Genomic DNA, 22,602 nt, shown 5'->3' with positions numbered 1-22,602 from the left:
TGTGTATGTTCTCTGGCCAGTCTTGACTTCGCAGGCTGAGTCAGGAGCTCGTTATTTTGTATCATTGACTCTCTGTTCCTGTTTTGGGTTACTTTACACTTGACAGCTGTAGCTTTCTTAGCACGCAAGTTAACTCATTTCTCGAGCGTTGTGCTTTTATTTTGCGATTTTTATTTCCCCTTTTCTTCAAGGCTCCTAGCATATTACAATCTTTCTACTATTATATGTACACATTTTATTTTAGAGGTCGTAATACCACACCACCTCTGTTTTACGGCTTAAGCGTAAAGCTTTGTGTGGTAGGGTGTTACAGTACGCATGTCAGATTTGGTCCACACTTGAAGAATACTTTGCAACACGAACAAAAACAAGAATCAAACAATTAAAAACTCAGCTAAGAACGCTCAAGAAGCACGGGTCAACAGTAATTGAGTATATGTCAAAGATCAATCAAGTGACAGATTCACTAAAAGCACTAGGTGCACCTCTCTCAAGAGAAGAATATATCGAATCGGCATTGGCAGGTCTTGGAGAAGAGTACAACACGTTACCGTTGCGATGACAAGGATAGATCATACCACCGAAAGCGAGTTTGAAACACAACTCTTGACTCAAGAAGAGTTAATTGAGAGGTTCAGAAAAATTGAGCTAGGTTCAATACAAGCAAACATTGCTCAAAATGGTGAGACTCAAAATGCAGCTCAAAGGAGAAACTATAGCAATCACAGCGGCAGAGGCAGTGGCTTCTGAAGCTCCAGAGGCAGAGGCCAATTCAGAGGAGGACAGTCCTCATGGTAGCAAGGAAGTATACCACATTGTCAACTCTGTGGCAAATTCGGCCACATAGTCGTCCAATTCTACTATCGCTTCGATCAGGACTTTATGAACCCTCACCTCCAACCCTTAAACATAGCTTAACCACCATCCCTTGCCTTTCACAACAACTCAAGCCCAAACACCCTCAGCAGCAACAACAATTTCCAACCACACTACAACCTACTCATCCCATTCCTCAGGCCCTTCTAACAATGCCTTCAGCAGTACCAGACACGGCATGGTACCCAGACTCGGGAGTCTCTCATCACATCACATATGATCCAAGACACCTAACCACGGGAACAAATTATGAGGGTACAGAACAGGTCTTTGAAGGTAATGGCCAAGGTATGAAAATTAAGCATATTGGAAGTACATTGATGGATGCATCATTATCAAATAAACCCTTTCAATTACAAAACCTGCTCCATGTCCTTAACATATCCAAAAACTTAGTAAGTGTAGCCAATTTTGCATTAGATAACTGTGTGTATTTTGAATTCTGACCTTACTTGTGCAATGTGAAATGCCAAATCTCGAAGAGAATGCTTCTTCAAGGACTGCTTAAAGAAGGCCTATACAAAATTGAGGGAGTTCAAATTGTTCCAAGAACCCTCAGCCTCATTAATCACAGTACCCCAACCTGCTACAATACAATTACCTTCCCTTACACAAAAGAAAACCACACAACCAATCCCTCTATTACACAAGCCACCAAACCTTACCCACTCATGCCCCCCACATTATCACCCATATCAGTACCTACTGTTGCAAAAAAAATCAAAAGAAAACACTTTCCTTCACACTAATACAATCCACACAACCAATCCTTCCATCCTAGTTATGACACATTCCCAAACCACCAATTCCAACCCCCTTACCCCTCTCAAATTCTCATCCATACCAGCAACTATTACACCAGAAAAACTAAATAAAGTCACAATTACCCACACCAACCCACAACCAACACCAAAACTAACACAGCCACAAGACAAACCATCAAACAATCACAGTCCAGTTCAACAAGCAAGAAAAGAAACAGAATCACACTTTCCTAGTGATATGTCTCCAAATAGTATAAATGTAAATAAACTAGCTAGGGATGCAAATGTCTTAGAAGCAAGTGTACTATTAGCTTGTAAGAATTTAAGTCCTATTGCACAATTGTGGCACAGAAAATTGGGCCACCCATCTGAAAAAGTCACCTCTATTGTAATGAAACAGTGTAATGTCACTGACAACAATCCCAGCAATAAAAATAGTTTTGAAACCTCATTGTGTCATGCTTGTTGTACTAGCAAAATTCATCAATTATCTCACTTTGATTCACATACCAGCTATGCACCTTTAGATCTAATCTTCTCTGACCTTTGGGGACCTGCACCCGTGTATAGTAGAACTGGCTGCAGGTACTACATCTGCTTCATCGATGCAAGCACAAGATATTCCAGCATCTACCTGCTACAGACAAAAGGACAAGCTTTTGATGCATTCCAAAAGTACAAGGCAGCAATGGAACTCAAAATAGGACTAAAGATAAAAGCCTTGCAAACTGACAATGGAAAGAAATACCTCTTTACAGCCTTCACCCAATACCTTGAAACTAATGGCATCCAACACAGACTCACCTACCCTTACTCCCACCAACAAAATAGAAAAGTAGAAAGAAAGCACAGACACATCACAGAAACTACCCTAACCCTCTTAGCCCAAGCAACCCTTCCCTTAACCTTTTAGGGTGAAGCATCCTTCTCAGCCACCTACCTCATCAATTTACTACCAAATCCAAAGTTGAATAACATTTCTCCGTATGAAGCTCTCACCAAAATTAAACCCGACTATAGCTTTCTTAGACCTTTTGGATGTACCTGTTACCCTCTCCTAAAACCCTACAACCAAACCAAATTCAACCACAGATCCCAAAAATGTATCTTTCTTGGCTATGCCCCAAACCACAAGGGATATATCTGTCTTTCTCCAACTGGCAGAGAATACACCTCAAGGGATGTCATCTTCAATGAACATGAGTTTTTCTACAACCAACTCTTCCCCTCTCAAACCAACCCGAGCCTAGCTTCCCCTCCAACCCAAACCTCCCTACCCCTGGTCTATCTACCCCTAGCTGGCACTCCAGCACCACTACCAACTCACACTATCCCACAACCTCCCCTCCCCACCTCAACCCAACCCCCCAGCCCTCCTTTACCTTTGCATTCATCACATGATACATCCAATATAATTAATATAATACCTGAATCATTATCTACTTTACCTGTCTCTTTGCCTGATAATTTTGTTTCTAACACTACTGCTGCTAATGTCTCTGCTAGTGCCTCCTCTGCTTCTCTAGGTGCTCTCCAGCCTGCCCGCATTGAAATTGTACTGCCATTCCCCCCTCCTCCTCCTGCTGTCGTTAACCAGCATCCGATGCAGACTCGCAGCAAAATAGGAAGCCTCAAACCCAGAACCTATGTAGCAGTGCTCGCCACCCCTGTCTCTAATCTCACTAATCACCTCACCCATTCTCTGCCTCAGTATGTCTAACAAGCTCTAGCCACTCCCCATTGGAAGCAAGCTATGCAAAAAGAGTATAGCGCTCTAATGCACAATAGCACCTGGCAACTAGTTCCCCAGCCCCCACCACACACTGCAACAGTGATTGGCTCCAAGTGGGTGTTCCGGATCAAGAAGCACCCAGATGGCACCATTCAGAAATACAAGGCCCGACTCGTTGCAAAGGGCTTCCACCAGCAAGAAAGGGTTAACTATGACCAAGTGTTCAGCCCCGTTGTCCGTCCGCCCACAGTCCGGGTCATGCTCAGCCTAGCACTCTCCAAGGGGTGGCCCATTTGGCAGTTCGACTTCAACAATGCGTTCCTAAATGGCGACTTATAGGAGATCGTTTTCATGTCTCAACCCGAAGGATTCATTTCTTTTGCTCAACCCCATCATGTCTGCAAGCTACAGAAATCCTTATATGGCCTGAAGCAAGCCCCCCGTGCATGGTTCACTAAATTGAAGGAAACCCTAAATCGATTTGGCTTCACCAAAACCAAATCGGATACCTCACTCTTCACCAGATTCTCGCACTCCTCTGTCGTCTACGTCTTGGTGTATGTGGACGATATTCTGGTTACTTGGTCATCCCAAGTTGAAATCTCTGACCTAATTGTGCAACTGAATGCGGTGTTTGCACTCAAGAATTTAGGGGAAATGAGCTACTTTTTGGGTATTGAAGCTGTGAAATTCAATGACAGTGACATACTCCTATACCAAACCAAGTACATTAAGGACCTCCTTACCAAAGCGGGAATGCGCGACGCCAAAGCCGTACCAACACGCATGGTCTCCAATCTCAAGCTATCAGCTCATGGTGATGATGTCCACCACAACCCAGCGCTGCACAGATTCATAGTTGGTGGCTTCCAATATGCCACAATCACCAGACCCGAAATCACCTTTGCCATGAACAAAGTCTCTCAGTTTATGCACACCCCTTTGGAAAGCCACTGAAAAGCAGTTAAGTGTATCCTACCATACCTGGCAGGAACAATAGACTTTTGCCTAAGGTTTCAAAGAACTAATGAATGTCGAACCTATGGCTTCAGTGATTCAGATTGGGGCAGTGACATTGATGACAGAAAATCTACCAGTGGATTCTATGTCTTCCTAGGTCCAAACCTGGTCTCATGGTCAAGCAGAAAGAAAAATGTAGTCTCAAGAAGCTCCACAGAGGCAGAGTATCGAGGGCTAGCTGCAGGCTTGACTGAAATCCTCTGGATCCAAAACTTGATGAGTGAAATAAAAATTCCATGCTCCACCACACCAAATTTCTACTGTGACAGCCAAAGTGCAGTTCTAATGGCTGCAAACCCAGTTTTGCATAGCAAGAGCAAACATTTTGAACTTGACCTGTATTTTGTAAGAGATCATGTAGCACAAAAGAAGGTTAACATATTGCACATCCCCTCTCAAGACCAAATAGTTGATAACTTCACCAAACCCACCTTCAGTCTCAACTTCCTCAAATTCAGATCCAAACTCAGAGTTACACAACGAGTGCCAGCCAACAACAATTCTAACAAGAGCATCATCTTCAAAGAAAATCCTAAGGAACAAAGTAGTAGGGTTGATGTCAGCAGTAAAGCCAAGGCAAGCTGCAATTGAGTGACAGCTAGGAAGTTAGTTACAAATAGAACTTACAAGAAGTCTCTAGAACAAGTTAGTTACTCTATTAGTTAGCTAAGACAGTTACATCACTAACTATATATATCAATGACAGCTATAAAAGAAGACTAAGCAAAATTCATTTTCTTCACTTCACAAAATATTTCAGATTGACTTTTTTCTCTTTCTCTTTGCCTTCTCTCTGTTCTTCACCTTATCTTTAACTCTGGCCTGATACCTCACACAGAATTCAGTTCATAATCAATTGAACAATGTGATTTTTCTCATATATATTTAAGGCAGTATATTAAAGAGTCATCTATATATGTACATAAAAATAAATGAATATTGAATTAGTATATGTTTAGACTAAAGTTTGTAAAACAAGATTTATATCAAATTGATTTTTTAAATTTGATTTTGATGAAAAACAAGTTAGTATTGATATGATTTATGTTTGATAATTTTTATATGAAAATAGATTATAATAAAATGAATGTTATTTAAATTATATTATTTAAAGTTATGTTTAGATAAAATTACTAAAAAAAGATATGAATTTATATTATTCAAAATCACATTTTTTTCAACATTTTGTTAGTTATAATTTTTTTGAAAATAACTTAAATTTATGTGTTGAAATTTAATATTCTTTTAGTCAAAATTTTTCAATACTCTTTTTGAATACTCCTTTTTTTTATTTAATTTGTTCTTGTTAATAAGATTAATAATTCATATTATAAAAAATTAACAACGATAAACAAAGTATATTTTAATTCAAGAATTCAATATAAAAGCTATACAAAATCAAACAAAAAATAACAAAGAAAAGTTTCATAAAAAATTTTTTGTATTAGTAAAAATGATTAAAAATTTTATATAAATAATGAGTACTAAAAATTCCATAAAAGAAATAACAATATACATTACATAAGAAGGAAGGACAAAGTTGACAAAATAATAAATTTCTTTAATTATAACTTTTAAATATAAAAGTTACAATTTGTTGTTTTAAGTAAACAGAAATTGAAGTATAGAATTACATTTGTGTTTTAAAAGAAAAAAAAAACAAAACAAAATATTGAGACTTTTTAGAGAATTAAACTTGTATCTGTGACCTAAATGCTAAATAACCAAACACATTAAACGTGTATATGTAACCCAAATGATAAATAACCACATACACCCGTAGTTGTTGTGCGCTTAATTAATCATTATTTCTAAATATTGTGTTGAGAAGATTTTTTTTTTTTAAGGTTAGGAGTGTAACTCGAATTCGCGATCTTTAGGTAAATATGAGGAAATTATACTATTTGAACTATAATTCATCTGTTAAAAAGCATTATTACTACTAATAAACTATTAATGATTCATAAAACCTCTCAACTTTGTTGCCCATAAAAATTATATATTATTCCATATTCAAGCTAAGCTTAATTAGTTTGCAAATTAAAGTTCATAATAATTAACATGATCGGATTAATTCATAGTCTCATTGGAAGTAATAACAATTTCTTGGAAAATGGGCGTAATGGGTGTTGAAAATCAATTCCATAATCTGCAAAGAGCCAAAAGAATACAATTAAAGGAAAATAAAATGGGCAAATTAAAGCAAGCTGTGTTTGGCAGTTATGTTATTGTCAGTGACACATTCCATTTGCCCAATTATGATTGTTGTTCTCATTGGAATTGAATAGTAACTCTTCATCATTAAACTTGAAAGAAACTGAATAAGAAACTACGAGGAAGCTAATAAGGTACTGTTGTCATTTCGTACAATCTAGAAAATCAATTAAATAAATTCATATGTATGTGCCGCCTTCAAATCCAATTTGATCATGAACCAGCTAATAAAACCCTTCACAGTTACATACAAAGAGACATTTGGTTTTGATTTGTATAGATTTCTTTCTCTTCAAGATAACCAATAGTTTTATACGGTCGAAAAATTATTCTCTTTGATTTGATTATATAGGATATATATGTACATTGATGATATATAAAAAATATTAAAAAAATTGTCAAAAATTATTATTTTTTATTTTATTTATTATATATATAAATATTAAATAAAATAAATTTAAATTATTTTAATGAATTATTTATATATATATCTTAATTAGTTGGATTATATTGGAGTTATTGAGTTTAAACTTTGAATGAACTAAGACCGAGTCATTTAGTGATTTAATTGATGAGTTTAGTCATTACTTTATATGATGACATGTATACGTAAGCATCGAATCGAAAATAGGTTAAACCCTAACTACTAGCTACTACACTATCGATGGATGATGCTAATAATAAGTTCACAATATCACATGTCTCTTCCTTTTGAAGTAGGGCTAGAAAGCTCACGCAACTTGAATTCAAGTATATTACTAGCTAGCATTAACCTAAATATATATATCAAGAATCAACAATTGTTTTCAAATAGGGAATATGAAAATGACATTTATAGAGATACTTCAACGCGTTTTTCTGTTTTCATGTTCACACTCGTTATATAATGTATAAAATAATATCATATACCCTCCAACCCATTTTTCATCACTTGAGTGTATAATATATATTGGGGGAATATCTCCGTATATTATAAATAAGAATTGCGCCGCAAAAAATGTGATCATGCAAAACTAATTAATTAAAATTAAAGGGTAAAATGCTCACACTTTTTTAATTAATCTTTTTATCCACATACGTAATTTATTATTTGTTTATAAGTGCTAATAATAATCACTTCAATAAACCAAAGTTTACTTGTAGTTCAATATCATTTGGAGACATGACTTAGTTTTTACAAGTGTTAAAAATAAATAACTACTCTTATTTATTTTTGAGATTATTTTTAAAATTAAATTGTTAGCTATATATAGTCCCATTAAATTCTATTATGATCCTTCCATTGCTATGTTTGAAAATTAGTTTCAACTTTCAAGGGCATCATGTATGAATAGACCAAAATGATGTACATGCCAAAGAAGGAAAAAGTAAATCAAAGTACTATCTCACTTCTGTTTTGCCAAAATAGAAAAGCGCACACATAAAATTAAAGCAAGTTAGTTGATAAATGATAACTATGACACAAAGAATAAAAGAATGAAAACAATCAAAACGCATTCTTAACATTGTGCTTGGTTACAATTATAAGTAAACGAGAATCAGTCACATTGACGCGGCAAGAAAATTGAAGAAAGTTATGATAAAGGAAAAACTACCCCATAATGAAAAAAACATAAGCACAGCAAAAACGCTTGTAAATAATTAATTTGAACAAGTATATGTTTTATGAACTCTATATAACAAGCTCAAAATAATTATAATAGTATATTTTATTTTTTTATAATTATCATGTATATAGTTGTGAAAAATAATTATATATGAAATAAAATTATATACACAAATTAAATATTAAAAATATTTAAAAATGTGAAGTGATTAATATTTTTTATATTTAAATTTAAAAAAAATTGTCGGCACTAATAAAGTATATCCCAAGACAAATCAGAAGCCATAAAAGTAATTAAATAAAAAATAGGGTGAAGGTGTAATTTAAAGAAACCCAAGATAAAGAGCCGGCCAAATGAAAATCTCATGAGAAAACGCCAAAAAAAAATATGCACACCCTCTTTTAATATAATAATCATATTAGTGTAACTAAAATTAATTATTAATATAAGATATATTATATATTTATTTATAAATATATAATAACTCATTTTAATAGTTGATTTTTATGTATAAATATTATTTTTTGTTAATATTAATATATAAAACCAGACATTATAGAGAGAAAAAGCACTAACGCCACATAGACTCATTCAGTCCTTTTCTTCTTGTCTCTAATTGAAACGTCTCTTACGTTACATTGTCCGTTTCCTCAATATATATATAAAACCCTTTTCCATCTTCAATTCTTACTAAGTATATATCATCACAAATTAAACTTGGTTGTGAATTGTGAGAAAAAAGAAACAATAAGCATGAATTCATCAGAAGTTGAAGAAGAAGAAGAAGCACAAGATCATCATGGAAGCAAAAAGTCTTATGATTGCACATTCTGCAGAAGAGGCTTCACAAATGCTCAAGCTTTAGGGGGTCACATGAATATTCATAGAAAAGATAGGGCCAAGAACAAGCCTCATCTTCTTCATCACTCACCAAGTACTAGCAACAATAATCATCAAGTGGGAGAATTCATGTCCCTAAAATTCTCATCATCATCAACCCATGCTTACTCTTACTCCGCTTTCGATTCTCAAAGGACCTATGACAACATGTATTTTCATCCACCTCCACCACCACCACCTAATGATTATCAAATTAGGAACCATCAGCAACATGAACCACCATTTCAATTAGATCAATTTCATCATCAGCCTATGATGAATCTCAAGAATCAAGAGCTTCAAGGTGCCAATTTGAGTCTACAAATTTGCCCTACTAGTGATGATGAACATGTTATTAGAAGAAGAATTCACCAGCAAGATAGTGATGAAGTGGACTTGGAACTCAGACTCGGCCACCATGATCCATAATTCTCAATCACAAACTCAAACCTAATAATGAAGGTATGTATACCTTAACATTTCTTTTCTTTTTTTTTTCTTTTCAACATGTCATTATATTATGTATGTGAAGAGAACATATATACGAATCTTAATTTCACAATAGTACCCCTAAGCACATATTAAATTTTGATTAATTACACTATTTATGGACATTAAATTTTGGGCCAACTTTATATTCTCCTAATTAAGACATGTATGAATATAAGCAGAAGAATTGGATGGCATATTGTAAATGAAGCCCAGAATGGTGAACTGATCAATGAAGTATATCAGAACTAATTAACTATGAGGTACATAATAAATTGTATTATTATTATTATTTAAGAATTAGTAGCATATAGAAGGCTGGGTTATGTTAATGCCTAACCTTTATTTTCATTGTATCAGCAGATATTAACCTAGCTAGGTTTTCTTCTTTCATTTGGCTTGCAATTAGCATATATATATATGGATGGATGTTTTAGATTCTTATTATCAATGTATATAACAGTACTATATTAAATTAAAGATCTTCTATGACTAGTAGAACTTTATGATTAATCCTTTTGCTTACTCATTTTAGGTTTTAACTTGACTTTAAATTACCTATAATTTTATTTCTTGGTTTTGTTCATTTTATGGATCCAATTATGATTGATTCACATTGTTTTATCTTTCAAAAGATTGTTTCTGATTTAAAGCACAGTTAAGATACTATTGTCTCATATACTCTCATGTCAAATTCTATAACCAAGTATATACATGAATCAGATGACAGACAGAAAACACATGCTATATCACTGTCATTGGCTATAGACCTGCATTTATCACGATACAAATGAAACGGCTCAAGAATTTTGATTTGAAAATTAAATATAATATATAGTAATGGAAATATTTCAAATGTGTCATACTCTCGGCTACTCTAATGATTTTAGTTATTAATCTCAATTATGAATATATTTTATAATTAAAATCAATGATTAAATTTAATTTTATGATTGAGATTAATAATTAAAAATACTAAAACATCTAAAATTATAGTATATTTAAAATATTTTCTAGTTAAAACTTAAAACTAAAGATAGAATGTCATAACCCCCTCTCTCTCTCTCTCACACACACACATATATATAAAAGAAGTGAAAGGTCATTTAAATGCTACTAGCTAGTTTCATGCTATAGTTTCATGAAAAAATATTTGTAACACTACTAAAAATATTATTTTTAGTATTTATTTATTTTATTTTTAACGATAATAAAAATAACTACTAATATATTTATCAGTGTTTAAATATTAGTTGTCTTATGATTTATCACTAAAAAAATTTAACAATAATTATATAATTACTAATAAAAATTTTATTAATAACCACAAAAAATATATAATAATAATAATAATAATAATAATAAATATATAATTACTATAAAAACTTAAATTCAGCATGTTATTGTCACTAAAAATTTACTAACAAAAATCATTTATGATACATATAGTGCTTATATATAGATCATATATGATACATTGTTGCCATTCTTTAAATTTAGGTTGTCCACTAGGCTACTAAATGAAAAAGAAAGAAAAAATTATCATGAGAAAAAAGTAGAACAGGGAAGAAAGAGCTAGGATGGGGAATCGGATGGTTAAAATGATGAATACAATCCGGTAAAAATAAAAACGAGATCAGAATCACATGGGCCATTATGGCTTAGCTTGTTACTCAATTTTTTTCCGGTAAAATAACATGGACAACTTGCTTAAAAGATATAGAAACAAAAAAAAAAGTTAAAATGGTAATACTTATGACATGATTTTGATACTATTCACGGCTAATAATAAGGATAGAGAACTTCAATAATTGTGTACATCATTTTTATTTGAAAAATGCTATTTATACACCAAAATCAGCTACTAAAATCAGCCACCAAAATATTTGTGTATAAATACATATGTGGTTTAATTTATTTTTATAATGTATTTGTATTCCAGCATATATTTTATATTTGTGGCTGATTTTGGTGGCTAATTTTAGTGCACACGTAGCATAACCTTTAAATTTTATGGCTACTTTTGGTGTATGAAGGTAAAAAGAAGAGAAAAAATAATTAAGTGTGTTGTTTCTTTTATAACTAAGATAAAACAAGAAATTCTATCCAACAAATTATAAAAATTTACCGTTACCCTCAGCTTGTCTTCTCAAGTCTCGTCACTTATTTACTCTCTGAATTAAACCTTGTTTCTGTTAATGATTTGCGTCTACAATGGTACGGATGATGAACATCAAAATGCTCTTGTTATTATATAGTCTGAATTGAACTCCAGTATTTGGCCACGATTCAAACGAGGATTTAACAACTTTTGCCAAAACAACTTTGATTTTTTTTTTTTTTGAAAATTAAGGAGAGAAAACTTCAGACGATTAGTTAACGGTTTGCTTCATTAATTATTTTTCAGAATTTAATTTTAAAATACTATCATCATAAAATAATTTTACACGTGCATTCAATTACGTAAAGTCATATCAGTAAAAATAATTACTTTTATATGGCTGATTTTTGGCTGTTTTTTACTGATTTTCTTTGGTTACCAAACATTTTCGCAGTAAAAATAACTACTTTTATATTAACCGTATGAATGGTCATAAAAAAGAACGGATATAATCTGTGTAAAATATCTTATACTGTCAGTGCATCAAAATTAATCTCAACCACACATATATTTATACACAAATATATTATTAGTGGCCAATTTTAGTGAGTAATTTTAGTGTACCAATATTATTTTTGAATATTCCAATATGTTAAAATTTTTCTCAGTGAATTTCGATTGATTGTCAAATATGTCTTTGTCATTAAATGTATATAAGTTATAAAGTGATTAAGTAATCTACTTTATGTTTTAGATGGTTATTATACATTATTAGACTTGATCAATATACATAATAATAATAAGATAAGATAATAGTATAACATGCTTAATTGTAATTTGAGTTTTTTTATCAATATACATATATTATAAGAAAAAGATTCACGTTTTTACTTAATTTTTTTTAATTATTATTGAATACTTCCGGAAAATTAAACATAAGATATGTTCTTAAATACTAAACTCTTATATAAATATTATCCTTCAACCATTTAGTTTTACTGTAATTATAAACTCCAGAGATATCATATATAATTATCTCTTTTGATTATGTTCCAAATTTTTAGTATTAGATCTGGAATGTCTGTCACAATAGTCCAGCTGTGATATCACTAATACAAAACTAGGACTTCTCTTCTGCTATGATTTTTAATAACCATTTGAACATATAAATAACAAACATGCATACGTGCATGTATATGTCATGTGGACTGTTAGTTAGTTGTTAGAATAAAAAAGCATTACTGAAATTGAATGTTGTTTACAAGATTTCCGCGAGTCTCAATCTCTAAAGCTTTGTTATTACTTAGATGGTTCTCATTTAAGTTAACTGCAAGTAGTTAGAGTTAGTTACTATAATAGTTGGAAGTTGGAATCGTTTTTCTGTTAGTTACACTTTTTTGGAGATAATCGTTTTTGAATGCTTAGGCCACATTTATAAGAGTTGCCTCGGGCAAAAGTGTGCCTGCAGGTAGCTAGCTCTTTACAATTTGCATGATGTATGTTGGATGGTTGGCTTAGTATACTTTTCCAGTAATAAAACAAAAGTTACTTGCATTAAATGTAGCTGCATATGTATACGAGGTTCACTTGGGTTGCATCCAACATGTTCCAGTAGAAAACGTTTTCTAAGCGCATACATCAAGTATGTGCATTGTGTGGTTGAATAAGGTTGAAGGTGATTGTCTCGTCCTTAAGAGCAGCAGCAACAACAACTTTCTGGCGAGGCAGGGGCAGAACGGGAACATCATAGTATCAAGGAAGCAGAGCATCAGCAACACAGCAAAGCTAGGACAACAATGCAGACAACCAAATTCCTGAAAGATTCATACACTAAATAAAATAATTCTAAAAGTTGAAAAATGATATTGTTAGAGTATAATTAAAATCAATTCAGTTTGATAGGCTGATGGAAAATAAAACACATATACATATATATATATATATACAGTACATCTGTGTTTATTCGGATTGGTATCTTTTATATTTGATTCTTATAATTTTTTTATTTTTTAAATAACACATTATATTTTTTCATTAAAGAAAATTAGTCTTCTTTTTCATTTTTGATGCGAAAAAAAAAATTATAAGAATCAAATATAAAAGATACGAATTCGAACACACACAAATACTATATTAGAGTATAATTAGAATTAATTAGATCAATTAATAAATATTTAAATATATTAAATAATACTAATTGATTCTAATTATACTTTAGCAAATATAAAACTTTCAAAAGATAGTATTATTTTTTTTTTTTTTTGGTATTTAAAGATAGTATTATTTTGATAAAACAACAAAATAATGTATATTTACGGAAGGGAGGAAGAATATTCGGTAAGCGGATGCAAATGGGAGGCAGAATATTGGGTAAAAATATGAGAGTGGCTGATTGGCCCAAGAAAAAAAAATGGGCTCAGCACCACTAAAGATGATGGTGAAGAGAAACAAATTGGTCTCTGCTCAATTCAAATAACCAACTCGTCACCTTAATGTAACGGCTAAGCATTTTTTGTTTCGAGTTGACCGTTGCAATGATGGAAGAGCCACCTTGTCTCACAAAAAATAGAATTAGAGACTAAAGTGGTTTTTTTTAATTAAAAATATTATTTATATACCAAAATTAGCTATCAAAATTAATCAATAATATATTTGTAGTTTAATTTATTTTTAGTGTATATTTATATTTTAATATATATTTTATATTAATGACTAATTTTAGTGGCTGATTTTGATGTACACATAACATAATTAATTTTTTATATAAGAAATCGCATTGATTTTCTTAAAAATGGACAAAGATGGAGATGGGTCTTATTTCAAAATTTATCTGCATACACAAATATTATATAAAAAACCTTAAGATTCTAATTCTAAGCCAGACCTAGTACGAAATATTAGAAAAGATTAAAAGAAAAAAAATGGAGTTAGACTTTTTTATTCCAAAAGATCATAATGGCCCAGTCATATGTTTGTTTTCCTTCATACTAAGCATATATCTGGAAAGCCCATTTATGGAGAACAGAAACAGATGTGGTAATAAACTAATTGCATCTGGTGATTTCAATTTTATAATTCAAAAAAGAGCCGTTGTAAAAGTCACTCTCCGTACAGTTTTCGTTTTCTTGAGTTGTGACCACCGTGATGAGCGCGGTGAAGGGAGCCCAAAAAGGCATCCTCATGAGCGCCAGCCCACTGCAGAAGAACAAAATCAGCTGAACAGGAGTATAAAGAAGGTCAGAAAGGATGGAGAGAGATTCACAGGAACTCAGATCTTAGTTCCAAGAGAAAAAGAATGGATGATAGACAACCCAGGTGCTGAGAATAGTTTGAGGACTAGAAAAATCTTTGTTCAAATGGTCAAGGGAGGTCCTGCAGAACATCATATGGAAGAAGATGAGCTTGAGGCAGAGGAGGAAGAAGAAGACTACAGAAGAAAGGAACCAGAGACAGAGCAACACAAACAAAAAGAAGACAATATTAACGACAAAATCAACTCAGAGGGGATAAGAGTTGAAAAGGTAGAAGAAGGTTTATATAATATTGTTATAAGTGAGACTTTTGAGAGGAGACTATGAAGCCCTGGTGGAATACAATAATAGTAAAGCTTCTAGGAAGGAAAGTGGGATATGCAGCTATCAAAAGAAGACTTGAGAGTATGTGGAGCAAGAAAGGTACCATAGATGTCATTGACCTTAGCAATGATTTCTATTTAGTAAAATTTTATGCTAGTGAAGACATTGATTATGCTCTGTTGGAAGGTCCTTGGAAGATATTCGACCACTGAACGATTAAATTCTTGCCAGTAAATAAATTCACAAATAAATTCGCGTTGTAGGTATAGTTTCTAAACTGACAGAAAATCCTTTTGTACAAAAATTTGGTTGTCACAAGTAACAAAACCAAATAAGATTTATAACCGAAGTATTCAAACATTGGGTCGTCTTCTCAAGGAATTGCAGGGAGCTATGATTTATTATTGGTTATGGAAAAGTATCGTTGGGTTTTTGAAATAAGGAACAAGTAATTTAAATTGGCAAGAAATTAAATTAATAACTAGAAAAACTCTTGGCAAGGTATGAGAACTGGAAATCCCATCATAGTTATCCTTATCAGGTGTGATGAGAATTATTATTGCTCCCACTTAGTTAACCCTTACTAAATAAAGGAAAGTCAAGTGGACCAATCAATTTGATCCTCAAGTCTTAGTCAACTCCTGTGGAAAGATTAGCTTTAGAGCGATCCAAATCAATCAGTAATTTTCAATTTTCATTCAACTGCTGAGTTTGATAACTCAAGTGTCACCAATTACTTAACCAAAGTCAAAAGGGGAAAATCTAAATTATTTATATCATAAATAGAAGGAACAATCTTAAATCTGAAATACCTTAAATTGCATTAAATAGAATATTCAAATCTAACATGAAAAGTTCATAAGCCAATTTGGCAACATAAGTAATTAACAAAGGGAAAGAAATAAACCAAAGTAATAGAATAAATAAAGGTAAAAGAGAACTAAATTAAAAGAACATTGAACCTGGAATTGAGAAGCAATCATAAAATTAAGAGAAATCCTAAATCTCTCTCCTCTCTCTCTCTCTCTAAAACTACATCTAAAACGTAAAATTATGAATAATGAACGTTGTATATGTTGTGTCTTGTTGTGTGTATGAATGGATTGATTCTCCCACTTTATAACCTCTAATCTGTATTTTCTGGGCTGAAAACTGGGTCAAAAACAGCCCAGAAATCACCCCCAGCGATTTCTAGTACGTACAAGTTGCTGCAAAGTCACGCGTCGCGTGATTCACGCGTGTGCGTCGCCTGGCTTCGGGGCAGCTATTGAAAATTATATATCGTTGTGAAGCCCCGGATGTTAGCTTTCCAACGCAACTGGAACCGCATCATTTGGACTTCTGTAGCTCAAGTTATGGTCGATTTAGTACCAAGAGGTCAGGCTGGATAGCTTTAGTAGTTCCTTCAGTTTCTTGTATTCCTTCCACTTTTGCATGTTTCCTTTCCATCTTCTAAGTCATTCCTGCCATGTAATCTCTGAAAACACTTAACACACATATCAAGGCATCAAATGGTAATAAGAGAGGATTAAACATAGGAAATTTAAAGCCAAAGAAGCATGTTTTCAATCATAGCACAAAATCAAGAAGGAAATTGTAAAACCATGCATTTTGAATGGATAAGTGTATGAAAGATTGATAAAATCCACTCAATTGAGCACAAGATAAACCGTAAAATAGTAGTTTATCAACCTCCCCACACTTAAACATTAGCATGTCCTCATGCTAAGCTCAAGAGAAGCTATAAGGGTGAAGAAGAATGGTAGAATATATGAAATGCAACCTATCTGTATGAATGCAGCTAAATGCAGAATGCTTTTTCCTACTTGGTTAAAAGTAAACAAATCTTTTAAGAACAAATATGAACTGGATTTCACTAATTCAAATCATAAAAATGAAGTACAAATAGACTTGCAAGAAGAAGATAGCTCATGAAAGCCGGGAACAAGGAATCGAGCATCGAACCCTCACTGGAAGTGTATGCACTCTAATCGCTCAGGTGTTTAAGGTTCGATTCTCTCAATTCTCTACTAATCTTGCTTTCTAAGACTTGCTCTTCATCTAACAATCAACAAAAATTTAATGCACAGATACACATATCAAGAGGTCTTTTAAGGGTTGTAATGGGGTTAGGGTCAATGTAGGATTGTATTTGGCCAAGTGGACTAAAATCTGAATCCTTAATTAACTTAAACTTTCCACCTAACTTAGACAATCCATGTAATCACAATACCACATCTAACTATCCATTAACCATGTTTTTCACATATTCATGCATCATAATTTTGAGTACAGTACATATGCATTGCTTTCACCATTTACTTTGGGGCATTTTGTCCCCTTTTACTTATTTGCTCTTTTTTTTCTTTTTCTCTCTTTTTTATTTTTTATTTGTTATTTTTTTTGTTTATATATATGCCTATTTTTTTTTCTTTTGTTTTTCTCAATGCATATGATTAAATTATTGAATGCATGAACATGTCCTAAACATTTCTTTCACATTTTCATAAAGATATACAACACCCAATTCTTAAACCAAATGTTTCTAAACCCACTTTTCCCATACTTAATTTATGAGCACTCTCACTAGTCTAAGCTAACCAAGGATTCAAATTAAGGACATTATTGTTTTTCGCTTAGAGTTAATGATGTGCTAAAGTAAAAAATAAAGGGGTAAAATAGGCTCAAAATTGGTTTGCAAGGGATAATGAAAGGTAAGGCCGTATGGGTATGTAAGCTCAGTGAAACAAAGGGCCTCAATCATATAAGTGCATGTATACATCAAACCATAGAAATATAGAATTAAGCAAGACAAAGATCACAATTTTAGAGAGAAAAAACACACACCAAAAATAAAATATTGGTTGATAGAATGCAACCAATTCAAATAGGCTCAAAATCTCCCAGGTTTTGTGTGTCCGAACTCTAAACCATGTTCCAGTATAATATTCCTTCAAACAAGTTTAATAAAAAGTTTTAATTTAAATTAGTGAAATACTCTAAAAAGTTTCTTGAAAAAGTAAATATTACTTTAACCAAGTAGTGGTAAGATATGCACAAAATCAAACAAATATGCAATCAAACATGCAAATGCAACAATGAACTAACAAATAAAGTAATATATTGGTGTTGAGAAGAAAATAACTAACACATGGAGATCGGTATCGACCTCCCCACATTTAAAGATTGCACCGTCCTCGGTGCATGCAGAGATGTACAAGTGGATGGGTTGCTCCAACTGACGCTTTTCTCTCTAAGGAATATGTGTAGGAACTTGTTTGTCGCCCCATATAGAAGTTTCTCCCTTTTTTCTTCTTCGGTGGCCAGCCTGAAAGAAGAGAAAAAGAAGAACAGGAACCCAAAAATAATGATAGAAAACAAATAAAATATGAGTGGGTAATGCCAAATAATAAGAGTCTCAATTACATGGTAGCTACAACATGCAATGAGAAAATAGTAGAAGCATACGGCATATAAATAGTGCAAGAATTGCAACAAAGGAGAAGAGAGTGTGGGTAATGCAAGATAGTATAAGCTCATGTCAATGCAAAAGGAATACAAGTATCAGAAAAGATCAACATTGACTTAAATAATATTACCCAACAGTGGAAAACAAGTCATGAAGCACCAGAATAATTCAAGAAAAGATGCAATAGTTTGAATAAGAAAATTTTAACACCAATGGAAAAATAATAAATTTAGAAAAGAAAATAAAAATATGCACAAAATTAAAATGCAATGAATGAAAGTATTCAAATAAATTGAGTAAAATAGAATGAAAGTGAAGAAAGATGAGAAGTTAAAGAGATGAAGAAGAAAGAAAGTAAGAAAGAATGAAGAAATAAGTAGAAAAGATAGAAGAAAGAAGAAAGAATGATAATAGAAAGATAAGTAGGATTGGAGAAGAAAATATAGGAATTCTGGTGCTAATCTGGATAAACTGTGCGTCTCATGCGAAGCAGACGCGTGGGTTGGGCTATTTTCAAGTGACGCGGACGCGTCAAGGACGCGTTCGCGTGACCTGAAGTGTGCTATTGGCGCGAGAGCAGCCTCGCGCACGCACAACTCTCTATTTTAATGCGCACATTGCCAAAAATTGAATCGACGTGTGCGCGTGAGGGACGCGCACGCGTGGATGGCCTGGAGGGGAAAATGACGCGTTCACGTCAGGGACGCGCACGCCTGATGTTGCTTGTGCTCCTAGCACCATTCCAGCACCACACCATCACAACTTTCTTTCTAAACACATTTTTACGCCGATTTGTAGGGTCACGCGTACGCGTGGGTGACGCGATCGCGTGAATGGCATATTTTGAAAAACGATGCAGCCGCGTGGGGTACGCGGTCGCGTGATAGGGCTTGTGCTTCCAGCATCATTCCAGCCCCACTCCATCTTAACTTTCTGAAATACACCCTTTTACGTCAATTTTGCAGGGCCACGCGGTCGCGTGGGTGACGCAGTCACGTGGGAGGCTCTTTTTCAGAATGACGTGGTCGCGTAGGCATGTTTGTGCCTAAGGCACGCCTCCAGCCACGCTTTCGCGTGACTCTCTGCTTCTTTTCTTCTCGTGTCCAAGGCACCTATGACGCGGACGCGTCAGCGACGCGCAAGGGTCGCGTGCGATTTTTTTTATATAGTATGCAAATGCAAATGCAGGCTATATGCAGCTATATGCAGAGATTATGAGAAGAGTCATTAACAAAAATAAAAATAGAATAAAGTAAAATAAAACTAAGACTGAAACTGAACGATTATACCATAGTGGGTTGTCTCCCACCTAGCACTTTTAGTTATAGTCCTTAAGTTGGACATTTGGTGAGCTCCTTGTCATGGTGGCTTGTGCTTGAACTCGTCCTGAATCTTCCACCACTGCTTGGACCTCCAATAAGCTCTATCAATACCAAGTGAATTTCTCAAGCTTTGATGGAGTTCTTCACAAGCTTTGAGCTCCCAATTTTGATCCTCATGTATGCCTGGATCCCAAATCCTGTTTCTGCACCCGTCTTCAAGTGGAACATGATGATTCCATCTGGGTGGTAAGCAATCCGAATTCTCACTACGGCATCCAAATAGCTTCCTAGACCCATTCAATCGAGCTCTACACCAATCCTTGCACTTCAACTTGGAGTGTGCAACCATATTGAACCTTGCAGGGCAACTCCTACTACTAACCATTTCCCTCTTACTCTTAATGCCACAAAGAGCTCTAAGTTGACCATCTGTCTCAAGTAAACCATATTCAAGTGGGATGAGAAAGCTAAGGGATATAACTTTTACCCACTTGAATGTTGTAAAGGATGATGGTGACTTAGGCGGAGAGGTCTCCAACAACTTTGGCAAGGTGATTGCAAGCTCCACTCCCTTGTGCTCTTCTTTGACAACTTCCACCTCTTTGCAGGCTTCTTCAATTTCAACCTCTTCCTCTTGGTAGCTTTCTTCCAATTCAATCTCTTCTTCATTGTTCACCAAGGACATGGGAGGTTGTGCTTTTTCTTCTTTGATCTCCATATCTAGTCCAATGGGAGAGGATTCAAATATAGACAAGAATTCATTAATGATTGAATCCATCTCTTGATCACATCCCCTTCAAAGTCTTCAATCATGATATATCTTGGAGGTTGTACACCCTCCTCAACATTAATTTCAAACATCTTGGAAGGAGGCTCTAGGACTTGACTTTCCCATGGAGGTTCAGCATTTCCTAAGTCTTCAACCGCTTCTTCCTCTTCAATAATTATGGCTTCCTCCAGTTGTTCTAGTACAAAATCAAACTCCTCCTTGATGTCTTCCACTTCATGACAATTTTTCTCAAGGGTGATGGTGCATGGATGTTCTTCCATAAAGGGTGGTGGTGCACCAGAGCTTGAGAGTTGAGTATTCGAGGTGGAGGATTGGTCTATGCGGGATATAAGTGCTTGAAGAGTAGAGGTGAGACTAGTGATAGAGGTAAATGTGGTATGAAGCTCTGTTTGCCCTTGGTGAATAACACCAAGGGTGTTGTCATCCAGTAGAGGTTGGGGTGGATATGGGTTAGGGTCATATGGAGGTGAATAGTGTAAAGGGACTTGTTAGTATGGTGGTTCAAAGGTGTGTTAGGGAGGTGGTTCATAAGCATATGATAGGGCTTGTTGGTAACTACAAGGGGGTCCACCATATCTATCATCTTGGTATACACCTCGGAATGGCTCCTGACCATAGTAATTTGGTGTATGTTGGTTGTCACGAAGGAGTTGGAAGGTGTTGTCCATGGTATCTTGGAAGGTGTTGTTGTCGAAAGGGTTGATCAGATCCCCGTGGCTCCTTCCAACTTTGATTGTTCCGACCTTGATGTATGTTCTTGTTATAGCTTCCATTCCTTCCAACAACATTAGAACCAAACTTGAAACCAGAGGTGTGAGAATTCATAGTAGTAAAAGAAAATAAAAACAAAAACTAATAAAAAAAATTAATGAAAATAAACTCCTAAAACTAGAAACACTGACAACAATATAAGATAAAGATTTGAAAAAGTTTTAAATTTTGAAAAGGTTTGATTTTTAAAATTTTAAATTTAAATTTTGAAATTTGAATTTTGAATTTTGGAATTTAAATATTGAAATTTGAAATTTGATTTTGAAATAAGATAAGATAAGATTTTGAAAAAGATATGATTTTTGAAAAAGATTTGAATTTTGAAATTTAAAACTAAGATAAGATAAGATAAAAAATTTTAAAGTAAAAATCTAAATTTTTTTTATAATTTTCGAAAAAATCAATTAAAATAAAGAGAAAAGATATTTTTGAATTTAATGAGGAAAGAGAAAAACAATAAAATGACAACAAACTTAAAATTTTTAGATCAAAACGAAGAAAACAACCAAGAACAACTTGAAAATCAAGAAAGAAAAAGGAACATTATTTTCAAAAATTTTAATAACTAAATAAAAACCAATAACCTCTTAACTTACGAAAAAGCAAAAATAAAAAACAAAAATAAAAACAAATAAACAAGTAAAAAGCAAATATTTACAATAACCAATAATAAGGCACACGTTTGTAATTCCCCGTCAACGGCGCCATTTTTGACGAACTGGATTCTTTCCAGTAAAGAAATTCACAAATAAATTCGCATTGTAGGTATAGTTTCTAAACTGACAGAAAATCCTTTCGTACAAAAACTTTGGTTGTCACAAGTAACAAAACCCAAAAAATTATAACCAAAGTATTCAAACATCGGGTCGTCTTCTCAAAGAATTGTAGGGAGCTATGATTTATTATTGGTTATGGAAAAGTATCGTTGGATTTTTGAAATAAAGAACAAGTAATTTAAATTGGCAAGAAATTAAATTAATAACTAGAAAAACT

The 22,602-nt window shown here is 33.6% G+C and overlaps 1 protein-coding gene across 1 annotated transcript; it reads left to right on the top strand.

Annotated features, from left to right (window-relative positions):
* Positions 1–8,966: 8,966 nt before the first annotated feature.
* LOC107615854 (uncharacterized) lies at positions 8,967–9,521 on the top strand. Its single transcript, XM_016317872.1, has one exon. The coding sequence runs from the start codon at positions 8,967–8,969 to the stop codon at positions 9,519–9,521; it is 555 nt and encodes a 184-aa protein (XP_016173358.1).
* Positions 9,522–22,602: the final 13,081 nt, after the last annotated feature.

The sequence above is a fragment of the Arachis ipaensis genome, chromosome B9 (assembly GCF_059453495.1).
Source record: "Arachis ipaensis isolate K30076 ecotype BB chromosome B9, ASM5945349v1, whole genome shotgun sequence".
Lineage (NCBI taxonomy): Eukaryota > Viridiplantae > Streptophyta > Magnoliopsida > Fabales > Fabaceae > Arachis > Arachis ipaensis.
This window is presented reverse-complemented; position numbering and strand designations above follow the sequence as displayed.